The sequence below is a fragment of the Telopea speciosissima genome, chromosome 3 (genome assembly GCF_018873765.1).
Source record: "Telopea speciosissima isolate NSW1024214 ecotype Mountain lineage chromosome 3, Tspe_v1, whole genome shotgun sequence".
Lineage (NCBI taxonomy): Eukaryota > Viridiplantae > Streptophyta > Magnoliopsida > Proteales > Proteaceae > Telopea > Telopea speciosissima.
In genome coordinates, this window is record NC_057918.1 from 51,135,293 (window position 1) to 51,159,305 (window position 24,013).

At 40.4% G+C, this 24,013-nt stretch overlaps 2 protein-coding genes and 1 pseudogene across 2 annotated transcripts in view; 2 read left to right on the plus strand and 1 right to left on the minus strand.

The window, feature by feature from the left end:
* The window catches only part of LOC122654666 (proteasome subunit beta type-3-A), an 86,849-nt gene extending 76,560 nt beyond the window's left edge, over positions 1-10,289 (minus strand). The window contains exon 1 of the mRNA XM_043848870.1: positions 10,284-10,289. The gene's annotated coding sequence lies outside the window, so the exon portion shown is untranslated. The remainder of the gene's footprint in view (positions 1-10,283) is intronic.
* On the plus strand, positions 107-3,180 carry LOC122654665 (pentatricopeptide repeat-containing protein At5g46100-like). The gene is made up of 2 exons (XM_043848868.1): positions 107-1,742; positions 2,410-3,180. The coding sequence occupies exons 1-2, from the start codon at positions 283-285 to the stop codon at positions 2,441-2,443; spliced, it is 1,494 nt and encodes a 497-aa protein (XP_043704803.1). The 5' UTR covers positions 107-282; the 3' UTR covers positions 2,444-3,180.
* LOC122654664 lies at positions 3,601-6,379 on the plus strand (annotated as a pseudogene).
* Positions 10,290-24,013: the final 13,724 nt, after the last annotated feature.

The following is a 24,013-nucleotide window of genomic DNA, read 5'->3' on the forward strand; positions in this document are numbered from 1 at the left end:
GTGCATTTGTGTTTTGCATGATCATTAATTTTTATTGCTTTCTTCGTTTGCAGGATGCGAAACCATCAATTCTTTTCCTTCGTTGCTGAATTTTTCTACAACTCATACAGGTTCGGTTGTTTCTGTCTTAACTGTTAAAGCCTAAGGGTATTATATTTAAAAGTCTTTCTTTCTGCACAGATGATGGAGAATTGTTCTCTAATTTTCTGAAATTATGTCATAGAAAGAAAGCTTAATTGAAACTTGAAAACTTGAATCACATCCAGTGAATTTTTTTCCAGAATGAAATCAACTGCTATGAGTTGCAAGACACTAACCAAGTGGTCAAAACAAATTACATCATCCCAAGTCCAGCAGCTGATACGAGCAGAAAGGGACATCCAGAAAGCCCTTCTCGTATTTGATTCAGCAACGGCAGAGTACTCTAATGGATTCCGGCATGATCAAAACTCCTTTGGCCTCATGATTTCCAGATTAGTCTCCGCTAACCAGTTCAGAGAAGCTGAGGAGCTTCTTAATAGAATGAAGGAGGAGAAATGTAACATCACTGAAGACATCTTCCTCTCCATATGCAGAGCTTATGGCCGGGCTCACAAGCCATTGGATGCCGTGAGGATTTTCCAGAGGATGAAAGAATTCCAATGTGAACTCACTGAAAAATCTTATGTCACAGTCTTCTCTACACTTGTCAATGAGAGTCAGATGAAGATGGCCCAAAGGTTTTATAAATATATGAAAGAAATGGGTATTCCACCAAGTGTTGCTTCACTCAATGTTTTGATTAAGGCCCTCTGCATGAACAATGGGACAATTGATGCCGCTTGTCAGGTATTCAGAAATATGCCTAATCGTGGGTGTATTCCTGATTCTTATACATATGGCACTTTAATTAATGGGTTATGTAAATGCGGGAGGATTAATGAAGCAAAAGAGCTTTTCAAAGAGATGGAGGCAAAAGGTTGTTCGCCCTCTGTAATCACCTACACTTCTTTAATACATGGTTCATGCTTGTCTAATAATTTGGATGAAGCCATGGGATTATTCAAAGAGATGAGAACGAAAGGTATCAATCCCAATGTGGTTACTTACAGTTCTCTGATGGATGGTCTCTGCAAGGGGGGCAGATCTTCACAAGCTATGGAGCTATTGGAAAAGATGGTTGGTGACCGGCATCCTCCGAACATGATAACTTATAGTACATTAATTAATGGACTTTGTAAAGAAAGGAAGCTTCGGGAAGCATTGGAGATTCTTGACAGGATGAAGGTTCAGGGCTTGAAACCGGATGCAGGATTGTATGGAAAAATCATAAATGGCCTCTGTGATCTCCTTAAGTTCCAGGAGGCTGCAAACTTCCTTGATGAGATGGTGCTTGGGGGTATCTCGCCTAATCGTTTGACTTGGAATCTTCATGTTAAGACTCATAACAGAGTGGTTCAGGGCCTTTGTACCGAGAAGAATGGAAATCGAGCTTTTCAAGTGTATCTGAGTATGAGAAGTAGGGGGATCTCTATTAGTGCTGATACATTCAGTGCTCTTGTAAGTTACTTCTCTAAAAAAGGTGATATCCACAAGTCTGCTCGGATTGTCGACGAGATGGTTGTTGAAGGATGTGTTCCAGATGAGGCCATATGGTTTGCTGTTGTCGGTGGATTCTGGTGTCGGAGGAAGGTGCATGAAGCTGCTGAGTTGGTTTTGGTTCAGTTGATGGATGAAAGCTGCAGTTTGAGCACAGTATTTTTGTAAGTTTTCTATCTATTACACCTTTTGAGCCTTATCATATCTTAGGTCCCACTTTCGAACTTTGAATATATCCTGGGATCAGTACAATGTGTGTATAGTGCACATCTGTCATGGTTCACTTTTTGTTCTATTGTCTAGGCTGTTTTCTGAAATAAAATAGAAATGCTTCTGTGTTTGTACGCCTTTTCCTTTGCTTGGTTTCATTGCTCGTGTTTAATTCTTTAGCATTGATTTAATTTGCAGACAACCAAGGGAATCTTTTGCAGCTCTATTCATGGAGTCACATGATTTTCCATCAAGATGCATTACCTTTTAACTTGTACCTTCTTCACGCAATAGCATTTCCCCCCTATTTTTGGTAGATCCTAAATGTTTAGGCCACTGCTTTATCTGCAAATAAGCCATGGTTTATGCTTGCTTGGGAAATCCCCTCTTCGACCTGAAACAATCAACTTAGGCACCAGTCAATTACTGAAGGCAAGAGTCTTCTAATAGAGTTCACCTATGTGCTAGGATTCTATATAGTCCTTCTGGCTGTCATTCAGTTTCCAGACTCTTTTCTAAGCTATGCACGTCGTAGAAATTCCAAAATGCTAATAATATAAAGATCATTGTGTATTGTTCTTCTTTAGAAGTGAAGTGTGATTTTTTTTATTGGTGAAACAGGGGAAATCATCCGGAGGAATTGTGCTTTACATGATTCTTTGAAAGCCGAACTGAAACATAATCAGCATACCCTCATCCTTGAAGTTATTCTAGTTCGATGGTAATAACAATATAGCAGCAATCATCCACTCTCCTCCAATACTGAGAATTTCTCCTGAATGGTATGGCCATTTATATCCTCCAAATGCAGGCAACTCAAAGCAAAGGTGTTGAATTAAAGGTTAGAATGTCATGGACCGCATTGTATTGGATGCTGCAATAACCAGAGGGTGTGGACATGATAAAGATCTGAAATTACTAGACCAATGAGGGTCCCGACTGGATGAACATTCATGTGGCTCAAAGAGATGACTGTCAAGGGAAGCTTATCTTGATGGACTGTGTAAGTGGAAATTTTGCCTAGAAGTACTTCATTGTTGATGCTGCAGGTAAGCTATGACAACTCACTCAGAGATGGGAGATGACATATAACTCTGAGCACCCAAGCCCTGCTCAAAATTCAAGACCTTACAACAGGAAATTCCGGAGGCCTCTGGCTCAGAACTGTTCAAAAAGCACATGCATGAGCAAGTTTGAAGATATTGCCAAGGAAGTCTTAACAAAATGATGTGCTCATTCTCCTAAATGAAATCTTTGGACAAGATTATGATAGCAATAGTTTGAGTTGGAAGCCTAGTCCCTAATAACATGTTTGGCATTGATGCTGTTGAAACAGTATTCCAACAGCTCTGCTATGCCCAACATGAACAACTGTAGTGGTATTATGACAATATATATCTTAATCTATTGTCTATAATGTATTTGATTGTGGAATATTACAGATAGCTTTTGCTACGTAAAAGGGAAAAAAAAAAACAAACATACCAACCTAACATTCCACAGATCACCACTCACTAATTCATTTACAAAATAAAATTTGTAAGAGAAAGGACATTTTAGGAGGGATCTAAAAGTCCCTTAATCTTGGAGCCCAAGGTTCATTCCAAATATATATGGATGAACGGTTCTGAACGCCGTTCAGACATTTACCAAACATAGCCTTAGATTCCTTATTCTTGAACTGATTCAAGCCGATTTGAATCGGAATCCTCTCTGACAGGTTTTGTTTCCGATTCCAAGTTTTAAAACCTTGATCAAAGGGGAAAGCCTTCAAAGTTGAAACATACAGCCATCGCTACGGCCACTAGAGTAGTCTCTGCCTTAAAAATGTGGTTGCGGTGTATAACAGTGGTTCCCTACTTCGGAGCCTCGAGGAGATCGCCCAGGTCTCAGTGCCTTCTCACTTCCGTCTATTCGTACTCGGACGCTCCTTGCAAAAAGCCGAAGCTTGCCCCTTTACAGGTATCTTTCAAGCCTGGTTTTTTGTTTTTTAATAAAAAAATATCTTCTCCACCACAATCTTCCACTTCTTCTTCTTTGTTACCAAAATTTTTTCATACGAGCTTTTATGTTATTGAAATGTAATTGAATATGTTGTTTGGTTTGTTTTACTTAGCTTTCCATCCTGGGTTCTTTTGTAATTTTTCTGCAGGAGAGGAGAATGATTGATAAGTTCAGGCTGTGGGCTAAAGAGGGTCATGGCGGCAACGGGTGTTTCAGCTTCCGCCACAGCCGATGTGATCGCCGGGCCAAACCCGATGGTGGCTTAGCTCTCTGTTTAATTTCCATGTTCTCCTCTCCCCCCCCCCCTCTCCCCCATTCTTTTTCTGGGTGAAGATTTATTACTTTTTGTTTTTCTCTCCTCCGAATTACTTAATTTCTCCTTACCAAAACAAAAAAAAAAAGAAGAAGAAAGAGTTAACTACTGGAATTTGGGTTTTTATTTTATTGAGTTTTATAATTGTTTCGTCATTAGTAATGATTTTTTCTTTCTTTTTCTTCAATTTGGGAATTAATGTAGGTGGGAATGATGGAAGAGGTGGTAATGTGATTCTAGAATGTTCAGCCGCAGTCTGGGACTTCGGCAATCTGCAACATCACTTGGTACCACACTCCCTTCCAATTATTTCATTCTTCTCCTTCATTCATGACGGACCACCTTTAGTGATTGAAGCATGAATCCAATTCCTTATCTTCTTACTAGCTCAATGTGTTAAACATTCACCATTATTAGTAACATATTGGATGTGTCACAGAATGCAAAGAAAGGGGGGCATGGAGCCTCGAAGAATAAGATAGGAAGCCGAGGGGCAGACAAGGTTCTGATTTATAAGCTATTCTGTTATCCTTGTGAGGTCCCTTTATGTTATTATTTTCTTGTTAGCAATCATATGGTGGGAGAATACTGAAACTCGCTAATAACATGATTTCATATGGTAGGTTGTGCAAGTACCTGTTGGCACTACAATTCATCTTCTAGAGGGTGAATTCCCATCTTTTATTGAGAAGTCTTCCTCGACAGCTTTGGATCCTTGGGAGATCCCGAGTGAGCTTGAGGGTAATGGGAGTAGTCTGTCTACATCCAATCGACAGAACACAATTTTGGATCCTTGGGAGATCCCAGGTGAACTTGAGGGTAATGAGGGTAGTTTGTCTACATCCAATCAACAGAACACAATTATCCCCAGTACAACAGAGGAATTGGAAAGAAAGGACTTTGATGTCTCATCTTCATGCATTGAAAGTTTCAACAAGAAATCACCTACCACCCTGCACGGAGTCCAGGGTTCATCAGATGAATTTCATGCTCGGTCTTCTCCATTCAGTAAACAATACAAAGCAGGTATTGATGAATCTGTCTCCCACTCTGAAGAAGGTGAGAGTGAGGATGAAGACGTAGAAATTGGTGACAGTATGTCAGGGGAAGAATGGGAAGAGGATGAGGAAGAAGAAGTGGAAATTGTACAATATAATGTTGCTGAATTAAAAGAACCAGGTCAGCAAGTTGTCATTGCTCAGGGAGGAGAGGGTGGTCTTGGTAATGTCTCTATGGCCCATAAACACATGAAGCATGGTAACCGTAAGGATGGAGCCCCTGAACTTGAGTTATCAGAAGATGAAGATCAATCCTTGCCTAGTGTTGGTTCACCTGGTTCAGAAGCTGTCCTAATATTAGAACTAAAGAGTATGGCTGATGTGGGCCTAGTTGGGATGCCGAATACTGGTAAAAGTACTCTTCTAGGGGCCATTTCAAGGGCTAAGCCTGCTGTGGGCCATTAAGCCTTCACAACCCTGAGGCCAAATATAGGAAATCTGAACTATGATGACTGCTTCTCAATCACTGTGGCTGACATTCCAGGACTTATAAAGGGGGCACATGAGAATCGTGGACTTGGGCATGCATTTCTGCGCCACATAGAACGAACAAAGGTTCTAGCTTTTGTGGTAGATTTGGCAGCAGCGCTAGATGGAAGAAAGGGTATTTCCCCATGGGAACAGCTGAGAGATCTGGTATTGGAGCTTGAATACCATCAAGAAGGTTTGACAGATAGTCCCTCCTTAGTGGTAGCAAATAAGATTGATGAGGAGGGCACTGAGGATGTATTGGAAGAATTAAAGAGAAGGGTTCAAGGTGTTCCAATTTTTCCTATCTGTGCAGTGCTGGAGGAGGGGATACCAGAGTTAAAAGCTGGCCTTCGAATGCTCATGGATGGGGTAGAGTCACAAAGGGTTGAATTAAATAGAATTATGCCTGATTAAGTCCTATGCTAATTAAGGCTGCAACATTTTTCATCACAAAGCTGCCTTGTTTTTGAGTTCTTTGCATTAGTCTAAGACTGACTGACAGGAGCTAAGGGAGGATGGCCATAGAATGGATTGTGTATTATTTCCGACGATTAAAACTAGAGCCTGTTTTCCAGCAACTCAGAAGCCTTTTGATGCTCATAAGTATGATGAACTCCAAAGATTTCACTTATTTATTGAGCACTCAATAGTTGAGGACTTTTTTGCATGAGAGTATGAGACCATTGAGGTTTAAACCATGTTAAAGACATTCAAGGTTGACAATAAGGGTTCCCTTGAATGTCAATTGTGAACATGCTTTGTGCACTTTAGGTGTGTCATATGTTTCACCATTGCTCAGATTCTCCAGTAAGGGACTATCGACATTTTTTTCTATTTAATTATCAAAATCAATGACCTTGCTGCAGAGATGGTTCTCAAAACAGGTTACACCATATGGTTGTATGAGTCTGGTGGTGTGGGTGTTACCATGTGATGCAAATTTGCCCAGTGGAGAGACTTCTTGCCTATGTGTCTTTTATCTTTACCATCAAGGAAAAAAAAAGAAGGAAAGGGATCTTATTGGTAAATAGAAGAGCGGTTGTAAGCGTGGTTTATGATTGGAGAACTGAAAGAAAGAAATGTAGGAAAGAACTGGGAGTGGAATTACCCACCAAACCCGTTTAATCTTGGATCTGGAATTTGCTACTGAATGCTGATACATGAGCTTCCATGTTTTTATTTGGGTGATTACATGAGCTTTCATGTTAGAAGACCACTTTCATTGGAAATGTGTTAAAGATACCCTTGTCTATAACCTTTGTTGGCTTCACCAGAGTTTCTCTTTGGAGATTTGGGGCATTACTTCTATTGCATTTGCAGACCGGTGGTTGTTCTGTGAGGCTGAAATAGCACTGCATCACTATCTGCGGATAGGACAATCCCAAAGATTCCTTAGGTCCCATTGAGCAAAGCCCCTGTAATTGCTTCTGATTCTGCATGTATTGTATCTCGATTTTAATTCACAAGGGTCTTCCAGACTAAAAGAGCCCATTGCTATTTATTATGATCTGCCTTTTATGTTTGCTTTATTTACATCAGTTTGAATCAGTAGAGAGGCCTTTAATGTATACTTTATATGTATATCATTTTGAATCAGTAGAGACCAATAACTATTTTTTTGTTGTTGTAGAGATCCATAATTTGAATCAAGCTGAATCTGTTTAGGTTCAGTTTGGATCTTGAGAGTCCAAACTGTGGGGTATTATTGGTGTGCTTTTATGTTTGATTAGTTAATATGAGTAAGCATCCTGGGAATTAGATGTTCATTTCTACATTTAGGTCAAGTGATTGTAGTAATCAAAATCTCAACCAAACACATGGGGATTTCAACTCCCAAAAACATGAGACTTGGCTATCATATTTTTTTTTTTTGGTAACAAGACTTGCCTATCATTGATGGAAACTAGACTTCCTTTTTTTTTGTTTTTTTTAATGCATTGTGCCTTTCTATAGAAAGGCGTACCCAGTGCACGAGGCTCCCACCATTGCGAGGTCTGAGCAGGGTCATAAATGATCTAAGAAAAAGAGGCTCCACTTTTTCATATTTCCTCCCATCCTTCAGGCCTTGATTCCCATTAGCACATTCAAATCATTGAATTTGAAATGATTTACACCCATTTCACCAGCCAATTTTTGAAATGAGTAGTAGTAAACCTCACCTTCCTCAATATCAAGCCATGTGGCAAATAAAGGTTCAAAGAGAGATTTTTTTTTTCTTCTTTCTTTGTAAATAATAGTTGAAAATTTTGATAAATGAACATTCAAAATGTTTTTTTTAATAATACTAAACTAATAGGCTATAAATAAGGTTTGTCGCTCTGTGTAATGTGAAACCTTTTTTTTTGTTTTTGTTTTTTTGTGCTAATGTGAAAACTTACTGCTAGCTTGAAGATGCATATTTTATGTGAAAATTGCTTAAAGATTAGAATCAACCCCATTCTACCCTTCTTGGGACCCTATGAAAGTAGGACATGAACTGGATTTGACCATTTTTTAATAGGCTAAAAATGGGCTTCGCCATTCATTATAAAATTCATAGATTACTCCTATGCTTTTGTTATACTAAGATAAAGTTTGAATAATTGAATAAAAAAATGAAACATAAGATGGCCTTCAATGTACTTTCATATTACACTAATGTATTAGTAAATTTATAAAATGCCAAAATTACCAATAGTTTTGTTGCTTATGACATTCCATCGAAGATGAGCATATGCTTAACATCTATTAATGACATAAATGAAATTATATATATGTATATAATAAGTATGAAATTTCTTAATGAAATAATATAATTTTCATTATGAAAAAACAAGATAATTAAGGATAAAATAGTAATTTCACAATGTAATTCACTAATTTTTTGAACCACTTATAGAGCTTAACATAAAATTCAACGAAGGAGATTGTTGCTTGGTCGCATGGCCCGTGAATTGCCATGGGACCAATGAGAACGTGCGCAGGAGTATCAACATGAATGTGAAGATATTGAAAAAATAAGAGAAAAATGACTCGTTCAAACCAAGTTTGACTTGTCTAAGTAACCAAGTTTTGAAAAGGACAATTCGAGTCGAAAATCCTACTTTTCCAACAATGATATAAACTATATAGTTTTTTTTTTGGTCGCAAGATATATAGTGAAAAGGGTGGTTGACTGATTGTGTGGCTAGGCTTGGCGGCCTAGACTAGTTAATTTTTGCCATGTGGCATATGATTTAGAAAGTTCCAAGGATTGGTAAGTCCACTTTGGATTAGTCATGTGTCAAATTTGATGGTCTAAATCATATACAGGATGTGCACAAGGGGCAAAGATCAAGGACTCTCTCAAGGACTACAAGGAGCCTTACAAAATGGATACTCTACGTTCGAAGTCTGGGTGGATTCGGAGGACATGGTCTGAGAGTGGCCCTGATGAACCATAAAAACAACCACCAATCAAAGTGTGACATATGGCAGATCCAGAGCTGAATGGCAGAACCCGGTTCGAGAGAACCAAACGTTAACCATGTCGAGTCAGACGGGTCCGATATAAGAGCACCAACATCTAAGTGGTAAGGACGACCCACGACGGTCGAGTAAGGCGAGTCGCCACGAGGCCGAGCCTCTGTAAGCTCGGATACCAGTCTGAGACTTGCAAGTTCGGATGTAAGGTCGAGCCTTGTAAACTCGGTTGCAAGATCGAGTCCTATTAGTTTGGGCATAGGGTCGAGCCCTATACGCTCGATCGCAGGTCGCCAACTGTAGTCGGTATGCTGGAGTGCCGAGACGGTTGAGGCATAAGGGTTGGATGTCCTCGGCCGAGTCGTGAGTCGAAGTGGTAACTGCAAACCCCGCAAGTCACGGAGCAGCATAACTGAATCCTTATATTCTCGGGAAAAGCTGAGTCAGTCAAATCATGCAGTTATCAATCAGTGGAACCATATCACACTCAAATGAGGACTCTTACCAAACGTAGAGTCACTTCCTTACTATAACTCCGTTGAGAGGTCTCCTATCCAAACAGGACTCTTGCTATACGAGGACTCTCCCCACGTCACTAGGATTACCCTATAAATACTCAAGTATATGGCCTGAACTAAGGATCAATTTTTTACTAAGTTGAACTACTGCTAAAATGGAGACCTAACTTAGGCATTAGAGAGTCCTCGGTCGGAGCCACACCGGTTCTCCTTTGCTAATCCGATTTTTTGCAGACTCATCCATAAATAGACCGAGTGGAGGTTTCGTGATGCAACAAGCCCTATAGATCTCTTGTTACGTCACTTTGGAAATTATGGACATTGATAATAATAAATACCCTTGGATAGGGTGTCAAGCCCTAATTTGTGTTGCAGCTGTCTTGTATAACCCAACTCCTTACTAATGTTTTGAACCATTTCGAAGAAATGAAAGCAAATGGCTTGGGGAAATTGTAAAAATGTCATTGGGATAGTTGACTGGTCAAAATCTGAACAAACGGCCTTGAAATTGGATTAGTCTTCATATTAAATATGTTTTATTACAAAAAAAAAAAAACAGTTGTATTTGAAAATGGTTCGAAAATAATTTGATTTGACTATTCTTTTATCCAAGAGTTCATTTTGACCTAGTGGGTCCCAATTTTAAAGGATTTTCAATTCATTTTAGCCAAATCAGTTTCCAATTTGCACGCAGTGGAAAGTACTTGGAAAAATCTTTGCAACATATGAAGAATCATAAAGTTCGACATTGTGTTAGACTTTTTATGCATTTATGAAGTTTTAAGAGAGAAGTTAAAAACAAAAAAATATTTGACGGGCTGAGTCAACCAAGTTCGGACCCGAGCAATTTTGGATTTGAACCCAACCCGTTTAGTTCTAAATCATATCCTGATCGTCAGACTTGTATTTGACTCAGTCCAAACCCGAGCTAGGGCCGCCGAGCAAGGCCTATCGAGGCATGATCTTAATTAGTAAGTTCGGGAACGGCAATTGAACGGGAGCGGATACATACGACAATTAAATGGATTAGACGACAATAATACTTATAAAAAATCCGACGTAATAAAATGTATACGGTAATAATATGATACACGTTTAATACGTGTTTAATATCACTCTATAAATAAAAATATGGGCATATATTCACTATGTAACAGACATTCACCATCTAATAAACAAAATAATAGCATATACACAATGATTTTAGTGTGTGGTTCTTTTAGAATCTTTAACCAAAATCAGAAATGATCGTCGTATCTCCAAGATAATTGAAGCATTAGGAAACCAAAATTTTCTATCATTCTTTGTTCTCAACTTGTGTTACTTCCACTAATTACAGCCTTAATCAGAGAGCTAAGCTTAAATCTTCAGATTAACATTCAATGTACTTTAAAAAAAAAAAAAAAAAAGAAAAAGAAAATCGAACCAATGCAAATACACCTTTATTCTAGATTAAAGTGGATGGTTCTTTTAGAATCTTTGTTCTATAGCATAGCTTAGCAGGGTTATTTGTTTTATATAAATCTTCAAATCTGCAATTGCCATTTCCAAATCTCTAAAGCAATGGTGCTTGATTTGAGTATAATTGATTAAAAATTAGTCAAAACACTCAGGGCCACCACCACCTATTCCCATTACTTAAGCTTCAAATATTTCCAAAACGGAAAGCTATTTTAAGATTGAAGAACTTATTGAGTTTGAAATGAGGATCAGAATTTGGGTTTTTTCATTAATTCACATCTGGGTTTCGAATTGAAAAATACAAAAGATGTTATATTGACTAACACAACAATGGAACCAAGAAAAAAAAAGGGGGGGGGGGTTGAGGAGTAAAGAAATAAGAAGCGACAGAAAGACATGGTCACATGAGACAAAAAGAAAAATCACAAAGGGCTTAACATTCAATAATGCTATTTAAATTCACAGCAGATAGTATAACTTCCAGGAGCGAGAAGAGGAGAAAGGGGCAAAGAATGGAAGAGGAACAGAGCTTGTCTGCCACTCCACCGTTGCAATTAACCTTGAACGGAGACGGAGAATAGGAAGGGAACAGGGGCTAGGGGGTATTGAACCTTATATGAAGTCTCGCCGGCCTGAATGGAGAAGGAGACGAAGCAGGTGATCGAGCAGCACTGCAGTAGACGGCTAGGCTTCGAAGAATGAAGAGAAGACCAGAGCTTTTTTTCCCTTTTTGCAAACTAAAGGGGTTTTGCGTGTTTTCTCACTTTACGTTTAGTTTTTTTTTTTTTTTTTTGTTAAACATATTATACGCGTTTAATGCATATTTATATGGGTATAAAACGGCAACACTCAAAAAACGTGTTTTTTAGCAAATATACAGATATACATGGCATAATACATTTTTTTGAAATAAACGTTTGGATACATGTTTAATATGCATATAATACGTGAACTTACTAATTAAGGGCATGATACGCACGTAGGCCACGCATCATGCACCCTCCTATGAGAACCATGGGTGGAATCCCATGACAAGGATCATCAAACATGTCTTGATATGATTGATTGTATGACACAGCCAAGATAAATTGGGTGACAACAGATTCTTTTTTTTTTTATTAAATAAGTTAAACTTTTTTTTTGGTAATAGAATTTTGGGAAAATATCATCCCCCTCCCCTTTAAATCTGCTTATATCAATCTAGTACCAAAGTTTTGAAAAATATCTTCCCCTTTCCTTACTTTATAAAGTTTCAATCGTACCTAACCGTTAGAAACGATCATTAATTGATGATGTGAACAGATCCATTTTATCCAAAACCCCAAATTACCATTAATTTATTTTAATTCTATTTCTACCCTTCCAATCCCAAAATTCTCTTTTTCATCGAAATGACACGTGGTGTAAGGGATATCTAACGGACATTTTTAAGAGTCTGGATCAGCTCCACTATGGTGAGCATCCAACACGTGTCTCTCAAGAAACCGATTATCCATTGAACCCTCTTCCTATTTGGCTATTCCTCCCCTTCTCTCTCTGCCTCGTTTTGTTTTTTTGGTTTTTAGTTTTTCAGTTTTTTTTTATTTTCTTCTTCATCTTCTTCACAGAACACTAACGCCTGCAACCCCACCCAACCACCTCTTCTCCCAACCTCACCCTCTGCTACCACTCACCCTGTCCTGCAATCCCCACACCGTCGTCTGCAACTCCGTCCCTATCCCCTACTTTTTCTTTCGCCCCTACCCTTCTCTGTTTTTTTGTTCCACACCAAATTTGAAAAAAAGAAAACGAAAATGGACCACATCAACTCATAGGGTGAAGAATCGGACTGGAAGATTTAAAATTTTCAGTTTGTTATCCAAAAAAAAAAAAATAAAATAAAATAAATTCAGACGACCTTAATCTTAGGATGCCAAAGCTAAAAAATGCCGATCTATATTTTTTGCCTCTTTCTTTGATTTGTTTTCCATCAGGTATAAGTTTCTTTCCTTCTGGACATGGAAAATTGAAAGGGAATCCGGAAAAAACAAAAAATGGCTATTTGCTGGTTTGCGTTTCTAGAGTTTTGAGAGACTGCGTGAGTATGGAATAGATTGGTATTGTTCCTTGTCGTTGAATGTTAGCCGTTTAAATAATGAGAGTCTCAACCCTGAAATTGGGTAAGGCACTTCATGCTCGCATTCTCTTGAACACTTTAAATCTATTTTTTAGCGTATCGTTCTCTCTCTTTGTCTTGTTCGTTAATGTCTCTCCCTCGTTTAATTTTTTTGCAACTTCGTTTCTAAATCAACGACTCTATCAATTGATTTGTGGAAATATTTCAGTATATTTCAGGATTAATGGGGTTTTAGGTCTTTCATGCATACGATTTTATTGTCTCAACGGTATTATCCTGCAGAACTTTCCAACAATAATTTGGCCAACGAACCGACATGAACCCTAAAAAAAAAATGTATAAATCATTGTTCAAGTAATGGGAATCTGCTTAAATCCTTTGCAAGTGGTGGGGCGTTGGTGTTCTGTTGTGAAGAAGAAGAGGGGCGGGGGTTGAATAAAGAAAAAAAAGAAACAAGGGAGAGAGACAGAAGAGATGGTTCAGTGGTAATCGATTTTCGTTTTCTTTTTTTCAAATTTGGTGTGGAACAAAAAACAGAGCAGGGGTAGGGGCGAAAGAAAAAGTAGGGGATAGGGACGGAGTTGCAGACGAGCGGGGGATTGCGGGACAGGGTGAGTGGTAGCAGAGGGCGAGGTTGGGAGAAGAGGTGGTTGGGTGGGGGTTGCAGGGCGTTAGTGTTCTGTGAAGAAGATGAAGAAGAAGAAGAATAGAGAAAAAAAAAAAAAAAAAAAAAAAAAAAAAACGAGGCAGAGAGAGAAGGGGAGGACCAGGGAGAGCGTTCAATGGGTAATAGGTTTCTTGAGAGACACGTGTTGGATGCTCACCATATGTGGAGCTGATCCAGACTCCTTCAATAGATATCAAAAAGGGTAATTTTATCTTTACATATGTTTTTTTTAACAGCGTTACATACTTAGGGTACGGTTGATAGTAACTCTATAAAGTAAGGGAGGGGGAAGATATTTTTCAAAACTTGGGTACTGGATTGATATTAGGCAAACTTAGAGGGGAGGGGGATGATATTTTCCCTAGAATTTTATTAACGCTGGAAAACTACTCCAGACAAACCAACAAGCAAAAAAAGAAAAATACATGTAGGGGGAGCACCCTGCCAAAATAGGTTCTGTTGAGAGGTAGCACCTAGCGAAGCCAAGAGATCAGCTACAACATTAGCCTCTCGAAGGGAGTGTACAAAAGAAATAGTAGGGAAGAGATTACAAAGAGCTATGCAGTCTTCCATTATAGGCTTTATTCTCCACGAGACACTTGAATAGGAGCCGGAGAGGATGTTAACTAGCATAAAATTATCGCTCTCAATGACAAGTTGCATATGTCCCAGTTGATACGCGATCTGCATTGCTCGACGAATAGCTAAAGCCTCTGCAACCAGAGCTGAAGTGTTACCTATACCTTGAGAAAATCCACACAGGAAGGAACTGGTTGATGATCTGCAGACTCCCCCTATACCTGCAAGACCTAGATTGCCTTTGCTCGCACCATCAACGTTAAATTTAACATATGGAGCTTGAGGAGGACTCCAACTAACCCAACGTTTCTCCCGAGGAGAGTTAGGCTGAAAATTATGTAGCTGATCTCTAGAATGTGCAATAGCTCTCAGAACGATATGTCGCGGGTTGAAACTCAGATGCCTGAAAATAAGATCCCAGTAGCCATTCCAGATGAACCGAAAGATACTATAGAATAGCGAAGCTTTCAATCTGTTTTCCCTACTAGTATCGATGGAGAGAGAAGCAGTTGCTCTGATTCCTATACCCACTTCTTGACTAGAGAATAGATTGAAGAGCCCTGTCTGTTGCCAAATTCCTTTGATAGTAGGGCATTCTAGAAACAGATCATTAGTAGTTTGAACTTGATCTTGACATATAGCTCACATAGGATTTAAATTAAATCCCCTTTGATTCAAGCGATCAGGCAGAGGGAGCTTCAGATGTAGTGTCATCCAAAGCAGGTGTTGAATCTTAGGAGCAGTTGGGAGATGCCATAGCTTGAGCCATATAGAATTTGGAGGATCAAAGTTTTCCTGAACAGCTAAAAGGTATGCGGAAGCCACTGTGAAGTTACCAGTGGAGGTGCCAAGCCACACCAGCTTATTTGCTGAGGGGAAGATGGATAAAGGAAGGGAGAGGATGGATAGGTCTATATCGGGGGGCCACCATTGGAAAATTAGGTCTCTTTTCCAAGTTCTATTGGTCTGGTCTATGAAGTAGGCCACAGAAGAGGGGGCGTTAGGGAGAAGAGGTAGAGGTGCACTAGAAGGGACATGATGTGGGATCCAGTAGTCCATCCAGGGATTAATAGAACAACCACTACCGACCTGGTAAAAAGAACCCTTGAGATGGAGATCCCTGCTCCAAAAAATTGACTTCCTTCCCCATGAGGACGAGTTTGGACACTTGGCGTGAAAGAAACTTGTTGTGGGGAAGTGCTTCTTCTTCATTAGTTGCATCTAGAGGGAGGAGGTTAAAGTTAGTAACTCCCAGCCTTTCTTTGCAAGCAGAGCAGCATTCATTGGTGCAGACATTTTAACATTAAGACCACCCACTCTTCTAGGCATACAAATTGTGTTCCAGGAAATGGTGGGAACTTGACTGTTGACTCCATTAGACCAGTAGAAACTTCTACTAATGCTATCTAAAGACTTCTGTACTGAGGCCGGTACCTTAAAGCAAGACATGGTATATTGAGGCAAAGCTGATAGAGTAGATTGTACCAGCACTATGTTACCAACAGAGCTGAGGAATTGAGCCTTCCAATGATGGAGCTTCTTGTTCACCCTTGCTAACAGGCTTTCACAATGCTGTTTGGCAAGTTTTCATTGACAAATGGAATTCCCAAATAAGAATCCAAGTTGGTAGTAGGAGATATCTGAAAGAAGTCTCTCAATTGTCGCTTAGTAGATGAGCTGACATTTGGGCTAAACTGGGCTCTTGTTTTGTTGATGTTCAAAGCTTGTCTTGAAAACCTGCAATAGACCTCTAGCACTTCGTTCAAAGCTCTTGCTTCTGCCATCGTTGCCTCTCCAAAGAAAATAAGGTCATCAACAAAGGCCATATGAGTTAATTTTTTGCCACCTCTGCATATTTGAATTCCTTTAATTATGTTATGTTGATGAGCCAAAGCAAGCTTGGTAGACAGAACTTCAGCACACAAGACAAATAAGTAGGAAGAGGGGGGATCCCCTTGACGAAGTCGAAGAAGGTCTGAGGGGTGCCATTGAGCAGAATACTAAGTTGTGTATTTTCAACACAAAACATAATTCTCTCAATCCACAGGTGATCAAAATTGAAGCCTTTGAGAGTGTTTCTCAAAAATTCCCATTCTACCCTGTCATAAGTTTTTTGCATGTCCACTTTTAGCGAGAAATAACCTTTACCACCTCTTCTAGTACTCTTGATCTTATGGAGAAGCTCGTGAAAAATGAGTACATTGTCTTGGATATGTTGCCCCTTTATGAATCCATTCTAACTGAAGGAAATGATTTTGTTTAAGATAGGAGAATAGGACGCAGTCGCCTGACAAAGATTCTTGAAATGACCATGTAGATAAAGTTGCATAAGCTAATTGGTCTGAATTCCGAAAAGGACGAGGGATGATCTGTCTTCGGTATGAGAGAAATATAGGTCTGATTAAGAGCTAGAGAAAATGTTCCCTAAGAAAAGAATTGCTTGAATTGCTTGATGTTAGTACAAGACAAGTAATAGAGACAACAAGCAAGCAAATTAAAATGAGAGAAAAGTGAAAGATAGAAAAAGAGATAGTGACACCAACAATTGAAAATGGTTCGGATCCTCCTCAATCCTACTACATCCACTACCTTGATCTCCTTGATCAAGGTTTTCCACTATCCACGATTTCTTTCACTGCCAGGAACCAAGCCTTACACCTCTCAATCATGCATATTCCTTTGGATTGAGCACCTTAAACATAGTCCTTCAGTCCAAGGATTCCCACCTAGTACATTGTCTTTTGGTCCTAGATTTTCCTCCACACAAATACATAAAGTACAACAAAGATTCTACAAACTCAAACAGAACAACAATGGCTTCTTCTTTCAAGCCTAAAAATTGTACCAATTTTCTTTTTTTGTTGAAAAGATTGTACCAATTTAAGTATACTTTGAATCACACAAGATACCCTTTGGAGCCCCTTTTATGTTTAGATATTGTATGATAAGTATGATTTTGGATGATTGTTTTCTAATTCAACTTAGCCTATTATATAGGCAAACAACTAGCCATTTACTAGTCATTGGAATTAACCTAATTTTTCCAAACAAGTTTGAATGGTTTAACTCCATATGGTTTCACCTTGTAACAAACCATTATTTCCAAGAAAATCTAGTCGTTGGAAGTGCTAATCATCAATGAAGATATTTTGTCACGCCTCTATCCCAAGCTTACGCCATAAGAACAGTCAAGAGGGTGATTAGGATGACACATGTCACCCCAATACCTACCAGGATGAACGACACAGTGTCCTAGCACATAGTCACCACCAAGGGCCCACCAAAATAAACATATTTGAGAAAAAGGAATTTGAATATATTCCAAATCATCTTCAGAGTTATAAAGAGCGGAAACATTTAATTACATAAGCAGTTACAGTATGTTCAGCTGTCTAGGTGATAGTATAATAATTAGTACTAATGTCAGCTGACTATGACATAACTACTCAAAACTATAATAAGCTATTATAGAAAAAGTTTATAACGGGCACAATGCCCCAAAAGAATCAAAAGGAGGGGTCAAAACCCCAACAATATCAGTGCTGATAAGCACAGTCAGCATAGGGGCAACCATCGCCGTGTTCCTCTGACACATACTCAGGTTTCTCTGTCCCAATACCATCATACTCCACTGACTGCACATCTAGGCCGGCCAAGTACTCATCACCCGCATTAGAATCTAAAATTTGTGTACATAGGGGGTTAGCTCCACTGAGCCAGTGAGGGGAAAGGGGAGTGCACAAACACACAATCACATATAGTCTATGATGCATGAGATGTTAAATACATATTTTTCTCCTAACAAGCAGTCTAAGTCATGGTATATGCTATTGTGATAACTCGGGAGACACTGAGGGTCACTTGTCCTATCGCCCCAGTGAAACCTCAATTATCACAAGGGACCTACGCTGGTAGAAACCATCATGACCACCTAGTGGCAGACCTCGATAGCCGTTACTACCCCTGACCTGGCCTCTCCCACCTCCATAGACCTCAGGTGCTCCGACTATCCAACACATAAACCCCTGTTGGCAAGGGTTGTAGCATAAGGGAGTATAAACTCTAACCATAGATATACTACATGCATTTCTATCATCCCGAGAGGCATTCCGGGTGCATTAATGTCTCATTCCATCTAGCACCCAGGTACCAGTACGGCACGGCGCATACAGACTAGAATAGTAAGCAATAATAATAAGAATTCTTGGGGCTCCGGCACTGTAACCCAATATAACGAGGTAAAGCAATATGTCAACATCTCATCAAATCATATCCAACATGGTTTTATATGCAAATGCAACATGGCAAGAATGAATGTAAGCACATAACCATTACATATATTTCATATGATTGTATCTATCTATATATATATATGTCAAACCCATTCATCACGCAAAACCCACTCACCGTTTGCTTGATTGTTGCTTGGCGAAGTTTGGTCAAGTGCACACATTCCCGTATAGATTCCAAAGTCTGAGAATGCGTGAAAGTAGCGTTAGAGGTATACAAGTGGGTCCCATAAAGGGTCCCAATAATTTAAATGAAATTTGGGTCAAGACAGCAAGAGCGGATGAAGGAACGGAGTCAGACAGGTGAGTCCAGTCGTTGATCCGTCCAGGTCATGCCTAGAAAATATATGGAACGGACTCACGGGAGGATGCGGAACATGGATCCGCTCGTGCATCCATCCCAACCCTGAGACACACTCGAGAGCAACCTAAGCATTCTAGGCTTTGGGCGGATTCATCTTAGGTGGGTCTGCTCGTAACTCCGCCCAGAGGAACAGCCAGGTTAGGCTAAACGGACCAATGGACGGATACACGACAGTGAGTCCGATCGGTCACCCGCTGCCCTTCCTTTGAAAAACTGCAAAGAGCTTCACCTCCAGACCTTCGTTGGAGGTCCAATACATATGGCTCTCTAAGGAGATTAGGGAATTTGAGGGATTTAGGTCCATCCCCAAGGTCATTCCCAAACCCAAGCTAGGTTTAGATGTTTGAACAGCAAAAGAATCATTCAAAGCCATGAATGCATCCAGCACAGGAAATGTGAGTCTCAAAGGGGGTCTAGGGTTTATTGGGTTTTTATGAGAAATCCCCAAGCTAGGTTTCGATCCCAAGAGGATCTCCGAACCCAGAAATTTGAGAGAGAGAGAGGTAGGTAAGATCATTTACCTCAAAGTTAGATATGTGGATGATCCTCCACCTCCACAGCTCCCTCCAAGTTCTCCCTTTGCCAATGCCTTCAATGCTCCAAGTCTCTAACGTTTTAGGTAGGTAGAGAAGTAAATGAGACTTGAGAGCATTAGGCTTGGTTTTAAGACTCATCTCCCTTATTAAGGTCTGTTTGGATTTGGGCCTTTAAGGTTAAAACCCATTAAAAGGTTTATTTAGCCAATGGGTCCACCCAAATGGCAAACCCACAACCAAGGGAACCAAGGATGAGACCAACCTCGTCCAAAAGGCTAAAATAGGGTGTCCGAGGCACGGGGTGTGGGTCCCACGTGAGGAAAACACACAAAGTCCAAAGATAGCACGAGCGGACTAACGGGTGGATTCAGTCTTGGTGAGTCCGCTCGTGCGTTCGTTGCTGCTGCAAGGGCAGGAACATAAGGAATTCGATCGGGCTTTGGCCCACATTTCAAGGTCAAGTAAGGTACAATATCATTTACAAGGTTAACGTCTTACCCCTTGGCCGTCACAACGTGTCCTTCATGATCCCGAATAGTTTCCCAATCACGATACTAAGCTCATCGCCAAAGGAGGTATCTAATTGTGAGGATAAAGGATACGCCTTTCGGTACTCCTCACTTTGCGGACTCGTGCTAGGGGCATGATCGACGAAATCACCATCGATAAATCTTCCCCACTGTCGGTTGAGGAACCTCTCCTCCACAGGCAGGCCCATGAACTGGTCAATGATCTTGTGGCTGAGTTTGACCACAAGTGAAAATAACTCGCCAGCATACACGACAGCAAAATCTACACGTCACATAAGAGAGAAAACATTATTAAATAGTAAATCCGGGCACGGGTGTAACATCCTCCCCACCTTACAAAAATTTCATTTTCAAAATTGTCATACCTTGTAGAAATCCAAGGGAAGGGTACTTAGCTCGCATTTCCACCTCGGCTTCCCAGGAGGCTTCTTCTTCTGTGTGGTTGCACCACTTCACCTTCACATAATGAATAGGTCGGTTGCGGAGATTTATCACTTTACTATCCAAAATCTTCTCAGGTTGTTCTTTATAAGACATATCTGCTGCCAGCTCTAGTGGTTCCTGAGATAGAATATGACTGGGGTCATGCACATACTTTCGCAACATAGACACGTGAAAGACATCATGCACGCCATCCAAGGATGGTGAAAGCGCCAATCGATAAGCTACCGGTCCAACCTTTACAAGAATCTCGTAAGGTCCAATATATCTCGGGCTTAACTTGCCCTTCTATCTAAATCTCATCACGCCTTTAGTAGGCGACACTTTGAGAAACAGCTTGTCACCGATGAGGAACTCTAGATCTTTTCGCCTTTGTTCTGCATAGCCCTTGTGCCTAGACTGGGCAGCTTTAATACGCTCGCGGATCAAATCCACCTTCTCACAGGTTGCTTGGATCAGTTCCGGCCCAAGGATGCCCCGCTCACCTACTTCTTCCCAATACAATGGAGTTTGACACTTCTTCCCGTACTGTGCTTCAAAGGGTGCCATCCCAATAGTAGCTTGGTAACTGTTGCTATAGGCAAACTCGATAAGTGAAATATGCTCATCCCAGTTGCCCTGCATATCAATCGCATAAGCTCGAAGCATGTCTTCCAAAGCCTGTATTGTCCGTTCCGACTGACCATCGATTTGTGGATGGAAGGCGGTGCTAAAGCTTAACGGGGTACCCATAGCTCTTTGGAATCTGCCCCAAAACTTGGATGTAAATCTAGGATCCCGATCCGAGATAATGCTAATCGAAACTCCATGTAGGCGAACCACATTATCAATATACAAGCGGGCCAATTTATCCATAGAATAGGTGACTTTGATTGGGATGAAATGAGCCGTCTTCGTCAACCTATCCACAATAATCCATATAGCATCGATGCCCCTAAGTGTACGGGGTAATCCTGTGATGAAGTCCATAGTAACATGCTCCCATTTTTCGGCACGGGTAATGACTGTAACAGGCCATGGGGTCATTGCCTATCTGCTTTCACTTGCTGACAAGTGAGACACCAGGCTACATACTCAGCTACATTCCTCTTCATTCCACTCCACCAGTAATGTCCTTTCAGGTCCTTGTACATTTTAGTACTACCTGGGTGAATCGAATAGGGAGATTCATGTGCCTCTGCCAACACTTCTTTCCTTAGCTGATCGTCCTTGGGAACACATAGACGATCTCTAAACATGAGAACACCGCTATCTGTCAATATAAAATCCAGATCTCGTTGCATGTCACCCTGGATAGCATTAATAATCTCCTGAAAGTGTTCATTTGAAGCTTGAGCTGACTGAATCTTTTCAACTAAGGTTGATTGCACCGACAAAGCTGCTAGAGGTAGGGTGACACCCTCTACCAATAGCTCCAAATCCATCCTTCTAGCTTCTTCTATAAGTTCCTTACTGACAGCTAAGAATGCGATGGATAAGGTCTGGGACTTCCGACTAAGAGCGTCTGCTACCACGTTTGCTTTACCTGGGCGGTAATGAATGGTGCAATCATAGTCCTTCAGGAGTTCTAACCAATACCTCTGTCTCATATTAAGTTCCTTCTGAGTAAAGAAATATTTGAGGCTTTTATGGTTGCTGTAGATCTCACTTTTCTCTCCATACAGGTAGTGTCTCCAGATCTTCAGAGCAAAGACCGCAGCCGCCAACTCTAAATCGTGAGTTGGGTAATTTCTCTCATATTCCTTCAACTGACGAGAAGCGTAGGCTACCACTTTATCACCTTGCATCAACACACAACCAAGGCCCATTTTCAACGCATCACAATAGACTACCAAACCCCCTGTACCATTTGGAATGGTAAGCATTGGAGCTGAAATCAGTCGTTGCTTCAGATCTTGGAAATTCTTCTCACATTCATCCGACCACTCGAATTTCACTCCCTTTTGGGTCAATCGAGTCATAGGAGCAGAGATTTTTAAAAAGTTCTCGATAAATCTCCTATAGTAACCGGCCAGGCCAAGAAAACTATGAATGTCTGCTACATTCTTAGGTGTCTCCCAGTCAATTATCGACTGTACCTTGCTTGGATCAACTTCAATACCCTTTGCAGAGACCAAATGGCCTAGAAAAGCCACTTGTTGTAACCAGAACTTGCACTTGTTGAACTTAGCATATAACTGCTTTTCTCTCAAATGTTGAAGCACAAAATGAAGATGGTCAGCATGCTCTTCTTCGCTCTTAGAATAGACCAGGATATCATTGATAAACACAATAACGTATTTATCCAACATATCATGAAACACCCTGTTCATCAATTCCATGAAAGCTGCCGGGGCATTGGTTAGCCCAAAAGACATAACCAAGAATTCATAGTGGCCATATCGCGATCTGAACGTGATCTTGCTAATGTCACTATCTCTGATCTTCAGCTGGTGGTACCCCGAGCGGAGATCAATTTTGGAGAATACCCTAGCACCTTGCAATTGGTCAAATAAATCATTGATCCTAGGCAACGGGTACCGATTCTTGATTGTCAGCTTGTTGAGTTCACGGTAGTCGATGCACAGGCACATACTACCATCTTTCTTCTTTACAAACAAAATAGACGTGCCCCACGGGGAAGTGCTTGGCCTGATAAAACCTTTCTTCAGTTGGTCATTAAGCTATCCCTGAAGTTCTTTCAGTTCTGATGGGGCCATTCTGTATGGTGCCTTGGACACTGGAGCAACACCGGGTATTAGATCAATCATAAATTCTGTTTCTCGATCCGGTGGTAACCGTGTAAGGTCTTCCAGAAAGACATCAGAAAAATGTCTCACCAAACTTATCTCTTCCATAGATGAAATCTTGGCTTCAGTATCCATTACAGAGGCTAAAAAATATTGACAACCCTGCGCTAAGAGCTTCTGGACTTGGAGAGCCGATATGATTGGGTTCTTGGGCTTCTTACTTTTATTGCCCTTGAATACGAACTCATTATCCTCTCCTGTCCGGAAGAGTATCTTCCTCTCTGCACAGATCAGACTAGCTCCGTGTGTAGATAATCAATCCATTCCCAGAATCACATCAAAATCTTTCATGTCTAAAATGATCAAACTGGCCTCAAGCCCGTGGTCGCTTACTCGAACAGGGCAAGAGTGGAAAGATCGGTCAAGCTCAACTTTGCTTCCAGTTAGCGTACTAACTGTCAGCCTTTGCTCCAGTAAAACTGGTTCAATAGGTAACTTCTTGGCAAAAGAGGGGGATACAAAGGAGTGTGAAGCCCTCGAATCAAATAACACATAAGCAGGTAAGGAGCACACAGAAATCATGCCTGACAAACATCGAATAGCCAAACATAATAAACTCAACTTAATTAATTTGACTAAGGTGGTTGAGTGTAGTAACTGTGATAACACTGGGGTTAGATTGGGCTTCCTTATGTGTAACAGAATAGA